Here is a 23745-nt window from a genome sequence, read left to right on the forward strand (position 1 = left end):
TATATATATATATATAGTTTATATTAGGGATGCACCAATACCATTTTTTCCAGACCAAGTCCAATTACCGATATTTGCCCTCATAGATACCAAATACTGACACTTTTTTTTTTTTTAGTGTCATGTGACAGCATCAAGTATCGACACTGGTATCTGAACTGGTATCTGTGCATCCCCAGTTTGAACCCTACTTCTGTTACATTACACTAAACTCAAGTTAAATCTTAAAAAAATGCATTCAAATACCTCAACTAGTAACACTACTATAGTCTATTTGTGTATCACTCAGCTGTAGATCCTCAAATCATCACTGAATTCATGCTGACACTGTCCTTCCTTCTGGAGGGTGACTACTTTTGTTTCCCCATGGTCCCTGTGTGCTGTAAAGTAGTCACCGCTCCAAGCTCACTCCTGGGATGGACTACAATCTCAAGTTTAGTTTACTCATTTGTATTGAGATTGTAGTCCCTTCACAGGAGTGAGCTTGGACCAGTGGCTACTTTACAACACACAGGGACCATGAGGAACAAAATAAGGCACCCTCCAGAAGGAAGGACAGTGTCATCACCAATTCAGAGATTATTTGAGGACCTACAGCCGAGTGATGCACAAATAAGATACATTTTTGTTAATAGTTAAGGAACCTGAATGCATTTTTAAGATTTAACTCCTGAGTTTACTATCACTTTAAAGGTTCTGCTATGAGTTGAAACTTCTGGTTCCAATCTCAGGTCTGCATTTTTTGTACATTGAAGATCCGCTAATTGGACAATTTCAGCTTCTAGCAGAGCCTAGCTGTCACAGGACCAGCACGGAAGGTATCGGGTAGGAGATCAAAACCTTTACCGCTCCAGCTTGAAGCTGGAGCTAGTTATAAAACTATGGCTGAGTGAAAACAGGGCAATGTTTTTCCTATTTATATTTTCCTAAAATCTGGGTATATCTTTTCTGAAGCATAGATGAGTACAGGTTTGCTGACTTGTCACTATTTTGTGGTTGAGCAATTAGGAAAAACAAAATTACAGAAACTGTTGAGTTTTCAGCTTAATCCAGTTTATAAAAGTGCCCAATTGTTCTCACTATACATTTGCTAGTCTATCGGAGAGTATTATTATTAAATGGACCATTTAACAAAAAACCTTACGTGATATGTATGACCATCATGTCACCCAATCATTTAGATGCTGCAAAGATATCAAACTGTTCATTTAAAGGGCAATTTGTTCTGTCATCTATTTTATTATAAACAAACTCTTAAGAAGGCAAAGGACATAGAAACGTTGCATGCCCAAACTCATCAGTCCCATCCAAAAAGCCGAGTGCCAGTCAACAGAGGCACGCTAAGGCCGTCACTAGTAATCCAGTGTATGTAAAGCCAAGCTCAACAGCCAGGACCTCGATGTTGCTGTAGTTCTGACACATGTCAAGCTAGATCACAGAGTTAGAAAACATTATAACACAGCTTAAATTTACTTTGACTTTAATTATCATTGAGATGATATCAAGTAACTGGCAGTGTTCCTACATTTCCTATGTAAAGGAAAGCTGTACTAAGAAAATACAGAGCCTGTCACTGCTGACCTCCTGAAAAGGCAAGTGTTCTGGCTGTCTATGGTTGCCATACTAAGTCACTGACCCAGGACAAGCACACAGCAACAGGCAACATTTCTGATCTGCATACTTGTTTCGGATCAGTGAATCAGACGGAAGCTATTGGATCAGCATGACAACTAGGGATCTAAAGAAGTTGAACAATGGCAGCCTCCACATTCTTTCACTTAATGAAAAGCAATAGCAAAATACCTAAAACTATTACACAGTGTGCATTTGTACAGGTAGTTTATTGCAATAATTATGCAGTTAAAGCATGCAACCAATAAATTTTTTCTTACATTTTTTTTCTTTTATTGCTGCATGTCCCAATGCTAAACTATTAAAGATAAAGTTAATTTAAAGCGTACTAACCAGTAATTTCTGTCTTTCTTCTCCTGAGCCGGAAGAAGCTGAAGATGAGGAGAACTCCAACTGATAGAGTCACTGAGATTAGAAGTTTGATGAAAACCCTATCAAGTTCAATGGCAGCACACATAGCCTGTGGCTGCAGTCATTGGCTCATTGATATTTATAGACAGAAGTGCTAAAGCCAGCAGCAGCTGCTAGCACGCCTCTCCTACTGGTGAAATGTGGCATAGCTGTGATGCTGGGGACATGACTTGTATATCTTGTTCTAGCCAAAATAACCTCGAGAAGTGCTTTACTACAGAGCAGCCATCAAAGTGATGCAGCACTTTTCATCATTACAGTAAAGCACAATTTAGCACATGAAAGTTGGTGTAATACATATAACACTGATAAAATAGGGACTGCAAACTGTACCCACAGACACGAAGAGAAATTGCATAAAATGTTTATTGTCATCGTAACAAAGTAAAAAGCCAAAACTTTTATTTTTATTTTGGGTAGCATGGTGAGGGATTACAACCCCCATCAGTATTTTATGGCCATTTTTGGCCTCCTTAGGGCTAGTTCACACCAAGTGCGGAGCAGATGCAGAGCAAATATAGAACACCTCAAAACTGCATCCAATGTATTCCAATGGTATGTTTGGCTCTAGTTCACACCAGAGCGTTCAGTTCCAGAGCATGTGGAAAAACTGCAGCATGCCCTATTTTTTATGCTCTGGAGCGCACCAAAATGCATGCAAACTTGGGCTGCAACAACTAATCGACATAATCGATTATAATCGATTATTGGAAAAGTGGTCAACTTTTTCAATAATCGATTAATCGGCTTCCGATCAGTTGGCCCTGTTCACAGCTCCACACGCTGTGCGCCACACCTCCTCCCCACCTCACACTTGCCGCTGCCAGACCCGCTCGCATCCACGCTCCACACGCCGCACCTCCTCCCCGCCTCACATTTCCTGCCCATCCACAATCGGCAAGGGACGCGGGGAGATGTAGTAAGGGGTAGCTAACATCACAAATGCATGCAAACACCCTGGACCACACTGAAAGCCCATTTTAGGCTAAAAATAATAGAATTAGAATTTAGAACCAAAGTTAGGGCAGGAAGGACACATGAAGAGATATATATACCGTGCAAAATGTAAAATGTAATTTTGTAAAGTTCGAAATGCATTAGCAGCACTATATAAATAAATAAATGAATATCATAAAGGTTGCCACCAGTCACATGTAAATTATAGAGGGAGAAGGAAAGATGGTTATATGGGGAATGAGCTTTGAAGCTCCAAGAAAAAAAAAATGGTCAAATTTCAATGTAGTTTCTTCACAGGGAATATATCACAAGGCAGAACATCTTTTTAAAGTACAACTCCAGCTTAAAAAAAAATAAAAAAAAGAAGATATATATACAGGTCCAGCTGGGCACAATGTAAGTATATATACCGTATGATCCCTCGCAGGGCCACAGAGATCCAATGATACATTGTAGTAGCCACCGCTTCTACAGTATATCACAGTGCTTTCCAGATCCTAATACAGCCACTATACTGAGGGTCTTCCCTGTGCTGTTAAAAAACAGAGAGTCGCTCACTGAGCATAGTGGTCATTCAGACGACGCCTAGTATTGTTCTCAATGAATACTAGGCATTCTCCGATTGGATTGTTGATGCTCATTTTCAGGTCTCTATTTACAAAGAACAAACATTCAGAACCCGTTCACATCAGGGTGGTTCGGTCGTACAGATTTGGCCTCACGGATCCGCCGACATGAACGATCCCATACATTGCTACCCTGTTTCCCCGAAAATAAGACCTACCCCGAAAATAAGACCTAATTGTGACCATTCCCAGGGCCGGTGGTGGCACAGGGTGGAACTTGAAGAGATGCGGCAGAGGCAGGACAGAATCAGCGGTGCCAACGAAGCCAGAGCTAGAGGAAGCGAGGCGGCAGTGGAGGGAGAAGAGCCGCTGTCTAAGCCGATGCTTCCTCTATAGCGCCGGCTCCTGTCACAGGCGCAGTTATACCACATGCACCTCGCCTGTGAGGAATCAATAGTGAAAGCGCGCTTTGCTCATTCTGGCCAGCAATTGGTTAGCAAATTGCTCTTGGAAAGGTACAGCACCCGATTGCCCTGATCACCATATTTTTGTACATGAATACATGTAGAATTTTCCACATGAATAAGTGTGGATTGTTGTACATTAAAAAACAAACAAATAAGAAATAGGACCTACCACGAAAATAAGACCTAGTGTCTTATTTTTGGGGAAACACAGTAAGTCTGCGCGATCCGAACCGCAGAATAATATGAAGTTACTTACTCTGTGTTGCTCACCAGGGCTGCGTGCAGGGTCTCAACCAGGGCAAGTGCAGTGTCTCAACCAGGGCTGTACGTTCGGATGCAGGCAGGTGGAGGAGATGTGCGGCCGGATCAGCACTGTAAACAGCCCCCTGTGAGGTCCCCGGCAAGCGCAGGACCTTATATTGGCACTTAGCATCTGGGCATTTTCACGATTAAATCATGCAAATGCCCAGTATCAGCACTGATAACAATACTGGTTTTAGTATTGGTGCATCCCTAATTGTAAATAATACTGGGCACTTGAAACTTCTACAACAATGTTACAGGCTGTGTACAAGTTAAGATATAGAAGGAATTTAATTTCAAATATGACCTTATTTTATACACTAGTTCTGTATCTATGACAACTCAAACTGTTGGACTTTCCCTCTCAGAGACCTAGACAGCAAAGAAAAATAAATTAATAACTCTTACCTTATCTACCCAAAACTAGGGGGAAAATGGCCTTTGGCTTCAGATACAGTCTGAGTCTGTGATAAATGCTTTCTGCTCACAGGGCCATATTTATAAATGTTACGCAGTTGGTAAGTTTAAAAAAAGACACAGGTCCATCCAGTTCAACCTGTATATGTTTGTGTGTGTTACACATACCCGATACCAATCATTGTGCAAGGGAGTTCTACATTATAATGGTTTCTAGTCCAACTTCATGTTCTCGCCTGTTTGTCTTTTTCAGAACCCTTTGATTAAACAGTTTCTATATTTCATATATTGCAGTCACCATTGATAAATGTGTATATTACGGTCATACAGTATCTTCTCTTGAGCGCCTCTTCTCCAAGAAGTACTAGTTTAATTTCTGGAGGTCATCTTCATTACTGAAGTCCTCCATCCTCTTTATTAATGTTGTTGCCCTTCTCTGAACTCTCTCTCTAGTTCAAGGACATCCTTCCTGAGAATTGGTGGCCAGAACTGAACTGCATGCTCAAGGTGAGGCCAAACCAGTAATTTATAGTTGTGGTAAAAAAAAATTTGTAATCTCGTAAATACCTTTTTTTATGCAAGGTAGTAGCCTGCTGGCTTGGCACTGCATGTTATTGCCGAGTCTGTGGTCTACCAGGACCCCCAGATCTTTCCCAGAGAAGCACCTCTTAAAGAGTATCTTGTGTACATATGTTTAGATCCCAAGTGTATAGCTTTAAATCATTTTTCAATATTCAACCTCGTCTTATATATAGCTGTCCACCCTTCAATTTTATGAAGATGTTGCTGTAGTAATTCTATATCCTTTTGTGAAGGTATTAAGCTGGACATACACCTTACAATTATCTGCAGATTTTCTGTGGTCAGATGGAAAAAGTGCAACAGATTCCTCCATCTACACTTAACTGTGTGGATGGAGTAATCTCCACTTGGGCCAATCGGTTGCACTTTTTCCATCTGACCACAGAAAATCTGCAGATAATTGTAAGGTGAATGGGCACCTTTATAATACAAAGATTGGTATTAACCACAAACACTGAGATTGAGGCTAGGTTCACACCAGATGCCCGATTCTGGCCAGAACGCACTGCATCGCATTGCGGCCAGCTCACTTTTTTTGTGGGGCAAGAGGGGGCGTGGTGGGCCATTAAAGTGAATGGCACCGTAGCCATGCCCTTCGGCCGCACGGGATCGCAAGGCAAATTGTGCCTGCGGTCCGGTCCGAGCAAAATGCTGCAAGCACTATTTTGATTGCACCGCACCGCAGGCACAATGTGTCTTGCGATCCCGTGCGTCCGATTACATTACGGTCGAAGGGCGTGGCTATGGTGCCATTTACTTCAATGCCCCGTCACGCCCCCTCCTGCCCCACACTGCGATGCAGTGTGTTCTGAATCGGGCTGGAACGCACTGCATCTGGTGTGAACCTAGCCTGAAGCCCTCTATATCATTTACAAACAAGAATTGGTCCCAGGGTGAAACCCTGGGATACTCCCACTCATAATGTAAGATTATTCAGAAAATAACTAATTTATCACTACCCTCTGTATCCATTTCTACAACTAGTCTTAAATTATACCTTTAACAAGGAACAAATATAACTTTCTTGGTAGAGGCCATGGGCTCTATAAAGCTGTTTAGCCTTGGCATTGCCTGTGCTTTTTTGCTAAAGTAAAGTGCAGCCACTCCTTATTGAGTATAACAGGGGTAATAAGCAACAGGAGGAATAAAACCCTGAGAAGGTCTAGGCCAGGGGTGCCCATAAAGTCGATCACAATCTACCAGTCGATCGCAAAGCGAACGGTGGTAGATCGCAGGTCGACTCCTCGAATCTTTGCCTCCTGCACGTAGCGTAGGTGGCTGCCTCTACCCGCAGGGACACTCGGCCCGCACAGTCGGCCCGCCCCTTCATCTTCTTCAGCGTCCAATAGTCTTTGCCTCCCGCACGTAGCAACATTCGGCCTGCTCCTCCCTCTCTTCAGCGTGCAGCAGATTTGACTGGCCCCTCCCTGCCCACAGCTTTGGTCACATCTGACCCGGAGCACAGGCTGCAGGCACGTTGAGACCACACCTTCCCATCTTCAGTGTCGGATACACCAGCTCGCCTAAAGAGCCAGAAGCAGGTATCCTATATTGGCAACTAACAGGTTGAGTGGGAGCGGACAGTGTAGTTAAAGGAGAACTATGGGGTCAGGGCTTTTCCCCATAGTTCGCCTAAGGGTAAACAGGAGGACACAAACTAGCGTCCTCCCGTCACCCAAAGCTCAGTATATCAGGAGCTACAGCTCGCTGTATACTCAGACGCCGCAGTAGGTACAGATCCCGACATCACTGTTGAGATCCACCCAGCTGCGTGATTGACAGCTGGCTCTGTCTATCTAGAGGCAGAGCCAGCTGTACTCGCCCCCTCCCCTGTCCGTTCCGCCAGTCAGCGCTGGAAAATCGGACAGGGGAGGGGTATGCGTTCGCTCACTTCCCGATCTATTGAGCCGACCTGTGACAGTTTAATTGTCACTGGTCGGCTAGAACTATAACGCTGAGTGATTTTCACTCGCCTCATAGTTCTCCTTTAAATGACTGAGCAGTTTAGATCACTAATGCCTCATTCACACCATCCTCAGTGCGTTCCGGCCCTATTGTGGCTGAAACGCACTGGATTACATTGCTGCCGGCTCAGTTTGTTGTGGGGCGGGAAGGGGGGTGGCGGTGCATTGAAGTGAATGGCACCGCAGCCACGCCCTCTGGCCGCAATACAATCAGCCGCACATCATTGACTTCAACGCACCGCCACGCCCCCTCCCATCCCACAACAAACGGAGTCGGCCGCAATGCAATCCAGTGCGTTCCGGCCACAATAGGGCCGGAATGCACTGAGGATGGTGTGCGTTGAAGTGATTGGCTCTGCAGCCATGGGAACGCAAGGCACATCAATGCCTGCGGTCCGGTCAGAAAAAAATGCATTATTTCTTCTGAGTGGACTGCAGGCATTGATGTGTCTTGCGTTCCCGTGCGGCTGATTGCATTGCACTTCAACACACTGCCACGCCCCCTCCCGCCTCACAACAAACTGAGCCGGAGAATTCTTATCGAAACATAGAAGAGTGATGGCATAGGAAGACCAAGAAGTTTATTAATCCATCAAGTCTGCCCCCTTTTTTGTTTATTTTTTTAACCTTTTTGTCCAAGTAGAGATCTATGATTGTCCCAAGTATTAGGGATGTTCTGATGCCAGTTCAGATACCAGTGCCGATACTTAGCATTTTCACAAGAACTACCAAGGTTGCAGCTGCATCCGACCCTGGCACTCCACCGCGGTCCTGAAATCATTAGTCTGTATTTTTTTAAAAAGCAAAAACTGTTACATGACAGTTGTTGTTATCAGTAATTGTATATGTGAGTACTTGCCAAGTATCAGTACTTGTACTTGGTGTGGAAAAAATGGTATTCGTACATCCTAATTATATATAGCTATATACAGGTGAAACTCAAATAATTAGAATATCGTGCAAAAGTAATTGCAGTAAGTGCTGCAAAATGGGCCCAAACCAAGTACTGAGCACATATGCATGCTTGTACTTTTCAGAGGTCCGATATTGTTCTATGTACAATCCTTGTTTTATTGATTGCATGTAATATTCTACTTTTTTGAGGTTGTGGATTTGGGGTTCTTGGGGTTTTCATGAGCTGTAAGCCATAATCATCACAATTATGACAAATCACGGCTTGAATTATCTTGCTTTGCATGTAATGAGTCTCTCTCATATATTAGTTTCACCTTTTAAGTTGCATTAGTGAAATAAATGAACTTTGAACGATATTCTAATTATTCGAGTTTCACCTGTATATATCTATACATATATATACAGGTGTAAAAAAATAAAGAAGCATTAAAAAAATTTAAAAGTTATTTTTTTTTTTAACCACCTCCGGGCCGGCCGTAGTAAAAAAACGGCCGGCCCGAGCTCTCTAGATCTGAGCGGGCGTCTTTAGACGTCCGCTCAGACACGCCCCCCCGCGCGCGCCGCTCGGCGCGCGCGAGCGGGAAATGGCCGTTTTTTAAAAACAGGCAGCGATGCCTGTCACCATACAAGCGACAATTTACGGTACTTTTTTCATATATTCCTCACTTAACGACCGAGTTCCGTTCCTACGACCAGGTCGTTAAACGAATTGGTCGTTAAGTGAGGAACTCTATACAGTACTGTACTGCATTAGTACAGTACTGTATAGCGTTGCAGATGTACAGTACCGAACAGTGTACTGTACATCGGGCAATGAAAATACTTACCGGGACCCGCAGTGAAGATCGGAGGACATCACTTCCGCCGGCGACACGTCATGCTGACGCGCAAGGTCAGAGGTCGATCGGCGGTCAGTCATAAGTGCGAGTGGTTGCAAAGCAGGTAAGCTGTTAAACGAGGAATGTCTGTATAGTAAAAAATACCCCCCCTAGTAGTGATTATATACCTCCAAAAGAAAGCTCTATCTGTCCCCAAAATATTTTTACATAAATTGCAATGCTATAGTCCGGTCGTGCTGACTGGTGACATTTTTTGGTAAGACACCCTAAAATTTTTCAAGCCCTATATATAGGGATTTGTGCATTTCTGTTTTAATGTATGATTATATATATATATAAAATCATACATTAAAACAGAAATGCACAAATCCCTATATATAGGGCAATAACTGTAAATGCCAGGTCCGTACGACGTACTGAGATGGCCAGCTGGAAGCACTTTTGTAGCTCCGTACGACGTACGTCCTTGGCAACGAAAGGGTTAAAAAAATTTGTCAGCTGCCTGCTAACTTTTGAGTTTTTCTCCAGTCTAGTCTCGTAGCTGGAAAACTATCAGTGCTTGTACCAAGTATGGTACTTAGTATTTGAACATCAGTACCAAGTATGCTTAAATTCATTTAGTGTTGACTAAACCCCCTACCTAATTACTGCCAGACAACTAGCATTTTCAAAATAAGAAGTTTGCAAAGACAGCCAATGTGTTTCTCTAAGGATAGTAGTCTACATTACTGTTGGATGTGAGGACCCGGGCCCTAACAGTGGGAGCTGCCTAATGCATGCTAGGCCAGGTGAAGTTCTTTCATGGCTCTTTATTTATGAGTGGGTAAAAGTTAATGCTGAGTTGCTGCATCGAGTAGAGACTGATTTTGCTATTGCGCACTATAATTATCCCACATTTCTACCCCATACCTGAGAAAATACTGTAAAATATCCCTTATTGCCCAGGCATTGTTGAGAACACTGTTGTTCTGAGCAATGTTATGGCCCCTTTTATATCCTAGTGAATTGGCTCTTTTAAAGGAGAACTATGGCGTAAGTGTTTTTCCCCATAGTTCTCCTCAGGGTCATGGGAGGACATAAACTAGCATCCTACCGTGACCCAAAGCTCAAACAACATTTCACCACGCTCCCATCCACCACCAACAAAGGGCTGCCATTCCGGCTAAAAAGCAATTTCATACCTAGTGGACAATTCACTTCGATTGAAGCATTTACCCAGACTGTAAAACATGATGTGCTATACAGCAAAACGCATGCCCGACCACACACCAATATGACCAAACAGGATCGAGAGGCACTTAAATCCTTGAAAGATGACAACAGTATCATTATCAAACCCGCGGACAAAGGTGGGGGTATTGTCATTATGGATTATAAGAACTACAGTTTGGGCATGCAAAAGCTATTATCAGACTCTACGAGTTACGAGCCCACGACGCATGAAGAAATGCGTTTAATCAAAACCAAACTAAGATCGATGATCCAGATGGGCCAGACGAATGGATGGATTAATGATACAGTTGCTATATTCCTTATAAATGATCATGCACAAACACCGGTGATATGTGGCCTGCCTAAAATACACAAGGGCTTTGACCCATTGACATTCAGACCAATAGTCTCAGGCACTGGATCCATTACGCAACTATTGGCCCAACTAATTGACCATTACCTACAACCACTAGTGCGTAAACTCCCAGCTTTCATTAAGGATACAGCAGACTTCCTACAAAAACTCCACGCACACCAGAGGATTGACGACGACTGCAAATTGGCAAAGATCCGGTAAGAAGTGCAGGAAGATACACACAATTTTGCCAAAGCTCACTATATCACGAGCTACAGCTGTACCCGCCCCCTCCCCATTCATTCCTTCAGTCAGCGCTGGAGGATCGGAGCGGGGAGGGGGAGAATCCCTGCAGGGAGCCGTGAGTGACAGTCACAGCTCTCTGCAGGGACATCATCGAGAAGTGAGCGAGCGACGGTATGTGTTTGCTCACTTCCCGATCTATTGAGCCTACATGTGACAGTTTCATTGTCACACGTCGGCTCGAACTATGAGGATGAGTGTAAATCACTTGCCTCATTAGTTCTCCTTTAACCTCTTGCCGTCCGCCCGTTAAGAGAAAACGGACGGACGGCAGACTCGCATCAGCGGGTTGCTGTCTCCCGACGGCATTTTTTCCTCCTCGCGCGCGCCCCTAGTGCGCGCGCACGGGCAGGAAAGTCCCGCTCGTTACTACAGCCGTTAACGGCTGTTTCACATACAACCGATCAGCGGCTCTATAGGCACCGGATGTCAACTGGTTAATATCTTAGGTTCACCAACATTGTCTGTTATTGTTTTTAACCCTAAGCTCTAAATTAACGTTAAATCATAGCCATAACTCGCGGTATACTGAGCTTAGGGTGACGGGAGGACGCTAGTTTGTGTCCTCCTGTTACCCTAAGGAGAACTATGGGGAAAAACACTGACCCCATAGTTCTCCTTTAAGCTTGTTCAATCTCATGAAGCAGCTACTATGCCCAGTAGAAAATGCTAAAACTTAAGCTGGCTATATACCAATAGAATAGAGTTTAAAAAAAATGTGTTTGTTCAGTTTTCTAATAGTTAACGGAATTAAATAGAAGATCGATTTGGACCGTAGTGATAAAAAAAAATTGAAGGAGCAGGACATTTTTTTAAGAAACTCTTCATTCCAAAATCAAATTTTAAAATCAAACATTCTAGAAGCCTCTGATGGCATTTTGGACAAGATTTTCCATTTTAAAGTTTGTTTGAAAATCTACCAGTGTATGGCCAGCTTAATTCTGATGCCACAGTAGAACTGCTGACAGAATGCCAGATTTGTCTCTAAACGTATACAGATGTATGTACACTTCCTTCATGGCGTGGTAAACTTTCTACATGAAACAAGTCCACATAGAATTCTGTAGCTTCAGTGTCCAACTTCATCGTTGACCTGGTTTGTACTGAAAACACCTTTCAAGAAAAAAATAAAAAAATTCTACCTGGAATTAAGGAATATGTCACAATAATGGAGAAGCATTAATGATTAAGCATGCAGTACTTCTTTTTACAAAACATAAGAGAGCGAGGGGTCGTACAGTAAACTCTCCATTAAGGTGGCCATACACCTGCCGATTATCATGCGATAATTGCGGGAAATCCCGCAATCGTACGATAATCGGCAGGTGTATAGAAGGCGTGCGACCGTTTCTACTGTACGGTCACATGTCTTTTATCTTACGAGCATGTTGGAAAACCAGCTGAAAATGGTAAGATTTTGGGCGGGTTTGCGGCGTGCTCGTAAGACAAATGCCGCGCGGGCAGGTGTGCGCAAGCGCACAATGCCCGCTCAGCATTGCAGTCATCGGAAGCCCGCCCCTCAGCGGGGCGGGCTTGCGATGATCGCACATACGATCTGCCTGTCCAAGATGGGCAGATCGTACAAGCTTTTATTTAGCTTACAACCATCGCAAGACAAAGGTCTTGCGATGGTTGTAAAGTGTGTGGTCAGCTTTATCCGCATAGAAGCAACCGACACTTTCAAGTAACCATCAAAAAAAGTTTGAGGACATATGCCCCCAATTTTTTTTTTTTTTTCTGCAGGTAGCTTGATGCACACTAAAACATTCTTGGTTGCTTGGTGCACACAAAAGAAAATCCTTAGCAACTAAATGTATTTAGCTGCTAAGGAAATTCTTTGTTTACATCTTGCTGCTGGCCAGTGGCTAGATTCCACGTTTGGCAGGGGAATGTAAACAATGGAGAGCAATAGCTAGCCTGCTATTGGCTATTGCAAAAGCCAATAGCAGGCTGGCTATGGTACCCGCCCGCTGAGAATAAAAACGATGATGGAGTATATAAAGTTGGTGAAGGGGGCATTATGCAGCAAATGGGGATTTTATACTGCTATAAGTGGTAGGGAATATAATTGCGCTAGGCAACATTATACTGCTGCTGCTGCTGCTGGAGGCAGTACAGTCGCTGTTAACACACCATTTAAAAACAGAGCATTAATCCCACTAGCATTTGACCTTTCCACAAGTAGCAGTAGCACACAAACCACTGCGTACACCACCTTTCAGGATCCTAGCAGCTCCCATTCTGCACAATGTCACTGCACTTTACACTATTATAGCTGAACTCCGGGGCAGATATCCAAAATGTAATGCAGCTCCGTATTCCTTAACAGATCTTTCTTTATTTCCTTCCTGTCCACAATTCTTATATTAAAATAGTATTAAACTCTCTAAGTTTTTTTTATAATAAATCCAGATCAAGCAAATAAGCATTGCCCAGCAAAGCATTGCTTTACATTTTTACCCAAAGCATTGCTTTACATTTTTACCCAATCACTTACAATCATCATGTTTCTAAACTGCTGCTTCCAAGTCTCTCAGCTTCCCAGAACTTCCTGTCCAGTACAAGATCACAAAGGACAGTGCAGAGTCCAGCAACTGTTCATCTACTAGCTCGGAGAAGAGCAAAGGGGGGAGAAGGGAGCAGGGGGTAGGGAATTATCTTGATTTGCTGTGTTTGTGGAGACACGTACAGCTTACTAGTACACACAGGTTTGGCTGCATAGCACTCAGCTTTCCTGACCTTCCTGTCCAGTACAAGATCACAAAGGATCCATCCATCTACTAGCTTGGAGAAGGGGGCCAGGGGGGGAGAGAAGTAGCTTGATTTGCTGTGTCTGTGTGTTTCTGGAGTCGCACGCAGCTTACTAGCGCACATAAAAGGGTGACTGCATATCACTCTGCTTGCAAAAGGAGTCACTCTAAAACTGGAAGTCAGGACCCGTACTCAGGGGACCAGCTGATTCTGAAGGAAACTAAAAAACTTTTAAACATCAAGAAGCAGCATTCATTGTAAGTGGTTTCATTAGCATTTGAAATAGCTTAAAATCCTTTTGACTCTAATGTTCCCCAGCATGATGCCCCATACTGAGGATACATTAATACACATTCTCCCATTGGAGAACAAGCAGCCACAACTTTGCATCAGTTGGGGTCCTCACTAATGATCAGGAACCAATCAGAGTTGTTTCTGATCATGTGATCACTATGTCTGCTCTGACATGCAAGCTGAAGGCTTATATTTTTGTTATCGCAGCCTTCAGCCTCCATGTCAGCTCTGAATACTGACATCTTCTGGCTGCAGTGTTTATCTGCAGTTATACATTTTTAAAATGTATCATTTATTGAATTTTCATTTTTGCGCATATTTTTTTTAATGGAACGTTTTAGTGGATGGGCTAATACAGGCCTCAAAATTTCCACTCGCCCCCTCGCAATTGGAGAGTGAAAATTGCGTGAGGGCAAGAGGAAACTCATCGAGGAGCGCCGCCAGCGGGACCAGAGATGGGACATTACCGCCGCGGCGATTGCTTACTTCTGTTCTCTCTTCTCATCTGCCGCTGCAGCTACAGAGCGGCCGACAAGGAGAAGAGAGGACACAAGCGAACGATCGCCGTGGCTGTAGTAATACACCAATCCAGGGGGGAATGTGTAGTGTGGGGAGAGCCATACTGGGACATGTTGTGGAACACATATATTATGGGTATACTGGGACTCTTGCTCTCCAGACAGGAGGAACATCAGCATGATACACAGATAATAAAGACTCTAGTGGTACATTCTCAGGCAGGGTTGCATTTATAAAGACAACAGAGCCACTATCAGGAAATGGTGGAACCTAGTTCTTAACCCCTTCGTGACTGACGACGTAGTGTACGTCGCCAGCATCGGTGCTGTTTAAACAGACTCGCGGCGCCAGATCGCTTCTGTGTCCCGTAGAAGGGGCCGCCCCCCCGGGCTCCGTTGCCCCTCCTACGGGCCCGGGACCGGCTTCCTTGGTGTCCGCGGGGAGCTGGGGAGGAGGTCGACGAACTTCCGTTCATCGATCCCCTCCCCGTTCTATGGGACCGGGAGCGATGCAGATTGCATCACTTCCGGTCCCTGGGCTGTCAGTTCTGGGCTCCTGCAGCCCAGCTATAAGCTATTGAAGTGCGATCTGCACTTCAATAGCTTATTTAATTAAATTTTTCACAAAATTTTGGGGTTTAGTAAGGAGTTGCGCTAATATTGCCACCATTTTATTCTATAGGGTCTTGACATTCAGAAAATATATAATGTGTGGGGGTTTTAAGTAATTTTCAGGCCTAAAATGTGGAATATAACATGGGTGCAAAAAATGAAAAAAAGGCCTCAGTCATGAAGGGGTTAAAGGAGAACTATGAGGTGAGTGCTTTTCACTCATCCTCATAGTTCTAGCCGCTCACTTAGCTCACTTCTCGATCCTGTCATACTGAGATGCCGCAGCTGAAGCGGATCCCGACAATTATGTCTGGATCCACCCAGCTGAGTGAGTGACAGCTGGCTCTGCCTATCTAGAGGCAGAGCCAGCTGTACCCGCCCCTCCCCCGTCCGTTCCGCCAGTCAGCGCTGGCGGATCGGAGCGGGGAGGGGGAATCCAGCCCCTCCCCTGTCACAGGAGAGATGTGACAGGATCGAGAGGGGAGCGAACGCCGGTATGTGTTCGCTCACCTCCCGATCTACTGAGCCGACCTGTGACAGTCTCATTATCACAGGTCGGCTAGAACTATGAGGTGAGTGAAAAGCACTCGCCTCATAGTTCTCCTTTAAGCATTAAAAATAATAAAAATGATTCATTTTTTTCACAAGTGTCACAGTGCTTGGGTGGGGGACTTTTAAAGGTTGCCAAGCCGTTTTCTGCATTGCCGCGCTTGAATGCTGCACTGCACGTTTTTTTCTGCTGGCGCTAATGTTTACTATGCCAGTTTCATTACTCTGGTCATACAGCCAGAAAATACACCATCCACAATTTTTTTGCAGCCGAGCCCTAAAACCACTTTATAACACACAAAAAAACATTATTTGTAGCTATTTCTTACAGAGAAGCAGATTGTGGCGGCAATTCAATCCGTTTATAAATAGTAGAGGAAAATGCACATGGCCGAGACAATTCACAAGCCATGGACACAAGATACTGGAAATACAAAACTCCCCCATTTGTGCACACAACTGGAAACAGATTATAGGTACAGTAAATGGCACTAAACTCAGGAGTTAAACTCTAAAAATGGATTCAGGTACCTTAACTATAACAAAAAATGTATCTTATTTGTGTATCACTCGGCTGTAGATCCTCAAATCATCTCTGAATTGGTACTGACACTGTCCTTCCTTCTGGAGGGTGGCTACTTTTGTTCCCCATGGTCCCTGTGTGTGTGTTGAAGAGTATCCACAGCTCCAAACTCACTCCTATGATGGACTATAATCTCTATACAGATTAGTAAACTAAACGTGACACTGTAGTCAATCATTTACAATTAAAATTTTATTTTTTAACAGTTGGAGAGTCGGATTTTATGCTCATGTAAATATTTATCTTGTGACTTGCACTTTTTTGTAGGATCATGAATGCAGCATTTGAACTTAGAACTGGATGGTATATAGTGATCGCACTGCTTCAGCGCTACTTGTTGAAAGTCTGCTGAAGCCCCAAAGCAGCTTGATCATAGTGACAGTCAGCACTCCCACTAAAGTGTATGTATAACAGGGCTGCAACAACTAATCAATTAAATCGAATATAATCGATAATGAGAATCGTTGGCAACAATTCTCAACATTGATTAGTTGCTTTTCGATTAGTTGCAGCCGCTCTGCTCCTCTGTTCTCCTCCAGGCGGGTGCTGGCTGCAGCAGTCTGTGTCCCTTTCAATGCCCGCTGCTCTCCCCGCCTGTATCAGCAGAGGCAGCGGGGACACAGACCACTGCAGCCGGCACCAGCGGGGTGAAGAGACTGTGGTGACTCTTCAATCCCCCGCTGCCCCCCCTTACCACTGCTGCTGCTTCGTTCCTCCGCTGCCCGCCTTGTTCCTCCTCCGCTTTCCGCCCCGTGCCCCCCTCTTGCCAGGGTTCTATCAACCCCTCGTTTTTGGCTGGCACCCCAAATGCGCCTCCTGCCCGTCTGCACTGGAACACGTGGTCACACAATGCCGTACGTTTCAGTGCAATTTGATTGCAAAAATTGTGCACGCAGTTTTATTCTGAAGTAAACTTTATGTTTGTAAAACTCCATTTGTGTATTTTATTTTAAATAGAGCATGGTATTTATTTTTTATCAGATTCATCGAAAAACTAATTGATTATGAAAATAATTGTTGGTTGCTGCCCCAGACGTCATGTAGTGATATTTCCAGGGCTTGAAAAATCCACTCGTCTGTGACGAGAGGACGGTGGAGCCCGACGAGCAGCTTCCCGGCCGGCCGTTGAAATTACACTGCCGGCCGGGAGCTTTACAGTCAAGCGATCGAGCGTCTCGAGAATACGACTCTCTACCGTGACAGGGGAGGGGCTGGATTCCCCCATCCCCGCTCCGCCAGCGCTGACTGGCGGAAGGGATGGGGATGGGGCGGGTACTGCTGGCTCTGCCTCTAGATAGGCAGAGCCAGCTGTCACAAAGTCTCACCAGTCAGCAAAAGTGCTGCCTACTATTTCTAGTGCATACCACCCATGCAGGGCCGTCTTTAACGCAGGGCAAAAGGGGGCAGCTGCCCAGGGCCCAGTCATTGTTGTTGGGCCCAAAGGGCAGCTGCCAAAGGTGGCTTTTGCACCTGGATAAGGGATATGGAGCCTGCCAGGTGAGGGGACTACAGCCTGAATCAGGGCAGCATGAACAGGGGGTGTCTGATAGGGAGGCCCTGAGTGTCTGTACTGGCTGCTGCATGTGTGTAATAGGGAACACAACGTCCAGAGAGAGGGGTCACTACATGCTGCTTGTTTGTATGTGATGGGGGTCACTACATGCTTTCCATGTACATATGATGGGGACAATAAACCTTAGTAAGGCTGCATAGACAGTCGTCTGCGGGCGCCGGGGGGGAGGGATGGGAGAGAGGGGGTGAATAATGCACCTTCACCTGTGTACACAATAATCCTTGCACCGGGCCCGCCCTTGAGTCCGCAAAAGATACACCTGCGCCGCTCTTTTACTGTGCGATCGGTATTGCATAGTGTTGCTCCGCTCCTGCGTATGCATGGGCGAAATTGCATGGCGGGGGCGGGTAGGCAGGAACGGGGGGCACAAGAAAATGTTTGCCCAGGGTCCAATCAGTATTAAAGACGGCCCTGCACCCAGGGGCACGACATACAGCAAATTGCCTTGTCTATGGGATGAGAAAGGCAGCCCTATGCACGTAGTGTGAATGAGCCCCAACAGCACCATAAGATACAACTGTACACTTGTTACTAGAACTCACAATAGAAATGACAGGATCTGTAGTATCCTCAGAGACATACAAGGTCTGCCATTCCCTACTCTGCAATGACACGTTGTCTGGCTGTCATGCTCAATCTCTGGCTTCAATCATCCTGAAAAACGATGGCGATCAGGTCTTCTGGCTCTCCTGGTATGTATACATATTCGGGGTCAGCGACAGAAACTATTTTAGCTAGAGAGTGGGAGTAACAGCCAGACGATGAGCATTTTCATGAGCAGGTCAAGAATGGCAGCCACAAAATGTATGACAAGACAGCTTTACTTTAAGGCCTAGTTTACACCGAGGCGACAGCGTTTTTATGCACGTTTTTGGTGTGCGGGTTATGCGCATATGTCAAAACACGTGTTTTTGAGAACAGCTTGTAGCTCATTGATGTTAATTATTGTTATTATACAGGATTTATATAGCGCCAACAGTTTGTGCAGCGCTTTATAATGAGAAAAGGCACATAAAAGACGCATCAAAACACGCAAAAACACAGCTAATGCGCATTTTCAAGCATTTCCTATTGAAGGTATGGGGCCAAAACGAGCAGTAACATGCCAAAAAAAAAAGCTCCTTTACGTTTTCCAGCGACAGGCGTTTTGCTTATTACAACACAACACTCAGATGTGAACAGGGCCATAGAAATAAATTGGATTTTTTTTAGGGGCAGGTTTGTTTTTAGCGATTTTTAGGGCAGAAAAAGCGCTACAAAACGCTCAGCGTGAACCAGGCTTAAAGCATATCTAAAGCCAAAACATTTCCTTTCAGTTTAGTATAGAGAGGAGGAGGGTTAGACCCCCTGTCAGGGTTTATGGCGGTCTGTGTCCCCTAGGGCTGCAACAACTAATCGACATAATCGATTATAATCGATTATTGAAAAAGTTGTCAACTTTTTCAATAATCGATTAATCGAACTTAATAATCGGCTAACTAATCGATTTTGAAAATAATCGTTAGCTGCAGCTCTAGTGTCCCCGTCAGTGAAATGCACTCTCTACATTTGTCCTAGTAACCCTTGTCACTGAGGAAACATTTTGAGTGGTCAGAACAGGGACAGAGTGAAATCCTCCAATGGGGACACTTGTTCCGGTGACAACTGTCCAAGGGAGCAGTACGCTTAGTTAGGAGAGATTTCCACTGACTTCCTGTGGTGTGTACAGGACAGGAAGTGAGGGGAAATGTCGTTAATGGGACACAGACAACTTTTTTTTGCTGTGGAAATACTTTAAATCAGGTAATAACTATCAATATTTTACCACTATACATATGACATAAAATTAGTAGGTACAAGATTAACGCAAGATTAATTGAATTAAAATATGTATATATATACAATAAATGCAGTTTAAAACGTCTATTCATTTTTTCAATTAAAAAAAGTGAATCTTTTATTTCCCAAGATGCACTTCTGAGTTTGTGAAGTTTTAAAAAGGTTTTCAGTTACAAATTGAAGTTGGGCTTGGTAAATGAGAGCACTACACCTACAAGCAGACCTATGATTATTCACCTTCCAGATCTAGCACAGTAGACATGATTCTGGGATCCCTCCTTGTATCTCAGATGCACAGCAGGCAGATTCAGCAAACTTTCTCCTCACCACTGACACCGCATGAGATCGTGCTCAAGGTACCTAAGGCGCCCCCTGCTGCCTGTAAAGAAACTAGCTTCTACTGCGGCCATCTTAACCAAGGGCATCTTTGATCCTCGTGGCTGACGGCGAAAAAACACCCAGAAACACACAAAAAAACAGCTTCTAAAGAGAACCGAATAGGAAAAAAAGTTAGCTAAACCACTTTTCTAACAACGTATGCTCCTGTGGTGCTTTGCGTCAAATGTTCCAACCCTGCGCTCGAATTCCTTTGACCACGTCAAATATGGCCCCAAAAGATCCTGTGCCCTATTCACGTGACCGTCCCTTTCACAGGGCAATCATCCGCGGAGACAAAGAACACTCCCAGCGGAGGCATTTTCTATTCAACAATTGCAACTTTATTCACAAACGGGCGAACAAACGCACAAGGTATTTCCGAGACTTCCTTATCTGAGCGGTTTACTCAAAAGAGCAGTGCTCCCGTGTCTCCTCTGGCGCTGTGGGTCTCTCCCTCAGGTGGACGGTCCTCGTGAGCGGCTCGCGCTTATCTCCTGCACACCCGGACTGGGGTTCTCCACTCACGGCTGTCGCAAAGGCCGTGTCCAGCCCGCCTGCGGGCGGCAGGCGGGAGAGGTTAGTCTGCGCGCCAAGAAGCCGGCGTTCTGCCAGGAGCAGGAGGGTAATGGAAAGAGTAAATGTGGTGAAGGGGTACCAATACTTCTCCACTTCCATGAGTGTGATAGTAACTGTCCATGTCGCCCTAACACTGCTCTGCTACAACTGCCAACGCTTCCATGTCATTGCCACGGACACTGTACTACTGAGCCTGTTTGGCTGAGCCATAGTGCCCAGGACTTGTAGCTTTGACCCTGGAAGAGTTCAATGTACAGCTCAAGTGTCCCTGCCCCCATATGACTGAGGTCATGTCTGACTGCACTCACTGGGACATTATGGACTTGGCTATGTGAAGCCACAACTTGTTTAGTTTTGCAGAACATCCTTATACATGGACCCCTTACTGAATCCTAATCAGTCCACAGGGATGCAAATTAGTACTTAAGCCAAAACACCATTTGTTTCCCCAATTTTTAATAGTGTAAGGAAGTGTTATAACTCCCCTGTCAGTGTTTTTTGTTTGCCTTATCTGTCCTATTGGGGAGATTTCCCTTCACTTTTTGTGTCATGATCACAACAGGAAGTGAAAGGAAATCCCTCCTAATTAAGGGAAACTCCTATTGTCAGAACTAGTGTCCCCATTGGATGACTTCCCATCGTTTCCATTTTAAAAGTGAACCTGTGTCCAGATCATGCATACAAATTAATTTATATATTTTTTTTAAATCATTTTTAGAACTTTTCTTTTTGTCGGCATTTAACCACTTGAAGTCCGCGATGTTACACCCCCTTCCTGTCCCGGCCATTTATCAGTATTCAGCGCTGCAGTACTTTGACTGACGTTTATTCCATCATGCAACGCTGTACTGAAATTCATTTTGTACCATTTTTTTGGGGCTAGATAGAGCTTTCTTGTAGTGGTATTTAATCACCACTGCGTTTTTTTTTTTTTTTTACTATATTAAGGAAAAATTACTGAAAATAAAAACAAACAAAAAAACTGTTTCCCCTATATGAAATTATAAAACATTTATTATTACCCAATTTTCTGGTAAAATATCAGGTAAAATACCGACGTGACGGGGTCACGTCGGGTAAAAAGACACCAAACATGTCAAGCCTTAAAATTGCGCGTGCCCGCGAAACCTAAAAAAAACCGACAATACCCAAAATTGGCAATAGGAGATGCTTTAAAAGCTTTTACCACTCATCAGTTTAGTGTTATCAGTGATTGATGTGATGTTTGTGGCAATATGTAACATGTGTAGCGCAATTGTCCTTTTCGCTCGCTGGGGCATCTGACGCATATTTACGTTTATGTGCGTGGGGGACTTAAAATGTTGGGGTTTTTTTTTCTTTTTTTATATGTGAATTGTATTTTTTTACACTTAATGTTATTGCTATCACATAGGGGGATAATAACCCCCCTATATAACAGCAAAGGCACACTGACAGGTCCTCCTTTATGGAGGCATTAGGGGTCTCTAGGATCCCTAATTTCACCTGGGGACCCCCAAAGAAGCTGATGAAGCAGAGATCTGCTTCATCAGCTTTTCTCTGGCTATAGCAGCCAGATGACTTGACAGGTGACTGCGGAAGTGATGTATTACACATCACTTCCGCATTCACACTACGGAGGTAGATCAGCAAGGAGGAAGATGGTGATCTCCCTCCCGTCTTGCTCCTGACACCCTCCCAAGCTGGTCCCGGGCCGCAGATGGACCAGCGGATCCTGGGATTGAAGGTGAGGGTACAGGAGGGGGGCGGCGTCAGCGGCACTCGAGGGGGGGCGCACAGCCAGGCAGCACATACAAGCGATCGGCAGGCTATCGAGCCGCCGATTGCTTGTATGTGAAACAGCCGGTAACGGCTCTGCACAACGGACGGGTTTTTTCTGGCCGTGCGCGAGCAGAAAAAAAAAGCTGTCTATTTACGACAACCCGCCCATGTGAGTCTGCCGTCCGTTTTTCTGCAACGGGCGGACGCAAGTTCGTTAATGGCCACTGTTTTTTACAATAATAAGAGATTGAACATTTTGAAAGAAATGCCTTTTTCTTTTTATTATAAAACATATATTTTAATTTAGGACCAAGTGTATTTTGCTACATTTCTTTGGAAAAGAAAAAATAAATAGGTGTTTATTATTTTAGTGTTTGTGAGTCTGCAAACTAGGGTATAAATTGTATATTTAAAGCAAGGCTGCAACTAATAATTATTTTCAGAATCAATTAGTTGGTCGTTTTTTATATTTTTGATTTATCGGATAAAAAATGTAATTAATACCATCTTTCATTTAAAATACACATGCAGTGTTACATACAAAGTTTATTTCAGAATAAAACTGCATGCACAATTTTTTGCAATCGCATTGCACTGGGATGCACAGCAATCACACGTGCGATCACACTGTGGGTTTGGGGTGCCATTGAAATGAATGGCACTGCAACCTACCTTCTGCAGCAGGGTTTTATGCCGAAACCAAAAATGATTTTTTTCCCCCCAGCTAGGGATGTTCAGATACCAGGTACCATACCCGGTACAAGTACAGATACTTTTCCATCTCCAAGACTAGACTAGAGAAAAATTCCAAAGTTAGGAGTCAGCTGTCATTTGTAAGGAGCACACGGAGCTCCTGGGATTTCTACATCTCTATGTACATACATAATGTATGATTTTGTTTTTATAAATAAGTGATGCACCGATACCAGTTCTTTTCAAGTACTGATACTTGTCCAAGTACACACAGACACAAGTACTGATACATTTTTCAAATATATTCAAATATCCTGATGTAAACCAGCGAAGCCCATCCAACTTGAAAGAGCTGGAGTAGTTTTGCCTTGAAGAATGGGCAAAAACCCGGTGGCTAGATGTGCCAAGCTTATAGAGACGTACCCTAAAAAACTTGCTCAAAAACTGTGGAACCAACACATGATAATCTTCCAAAGAAATTCAAACTTTATTCCACATGCATCTGTACAAAGCACAACTGCTGACGTGTGTCTGCCTTACACGGCCTTAAGGTGCCCACACACCTTGCCATAATCGCGGGAAATCCCACGATCGTACGATTATCGTAAGGTGTGTGGGAGCCTCCAAGGTTGGAAAATACAGAGGCTAAGGGGAGAGAGAAAAATAAAATGCATGTTTTCTCCATCCATGCTTCCACAACAGCTGGGGGGGGGGGG

General features: G+C 44.2%; 1 protein-coding gene across 2 annotated transcripts in view; it reads right to left on the reverse strand.

The window, feature by feature from the left end:
- PFKM (phosphofructokinase, muscle) overlaps nt 1–19898 on the reverse strand; it is a 79869-nt gene extending 59971 nt beyond the window's left edge. Inside the window, exon 1 of one of the 2 annotated variants that reach the window (XM_018564542.1) lies at nt 19859–19898. In XM_018564542.1, the coding sequence (XP_018420044.1) occupies nt 19859–19883 (25 nt within the window). In that variant the 5' untranslated portion in view covers nt 19884–19898. Of the gene's footprint in view, nt 1–1965; nt 2105–19858 lie in introns of those variants that run through there. The other variant, XM_018564541.1, reaches the window with a different exon arrangement.
- Nucleotides 19899–23745: the final 3847 nt, after the last annotated feature.

Source organism: Nanorana parkeri, unplaced genomic scaffold, assembly GCF_000935625.1.
Source record: "Nanorana parkeri isolate BGI_ZX_2015 unplaced genomic scaffold, ASM93562v1 scaffold758, whole genome shotgun sequence".
In the NCBI taxonomy this organism is placed as follows: domain Eukaryota; kingdom Metazoa; phylum Chordata; class Amphibia; order Anura; family Dicroglossidae; genus Nanorana; species Nanorana parkeri.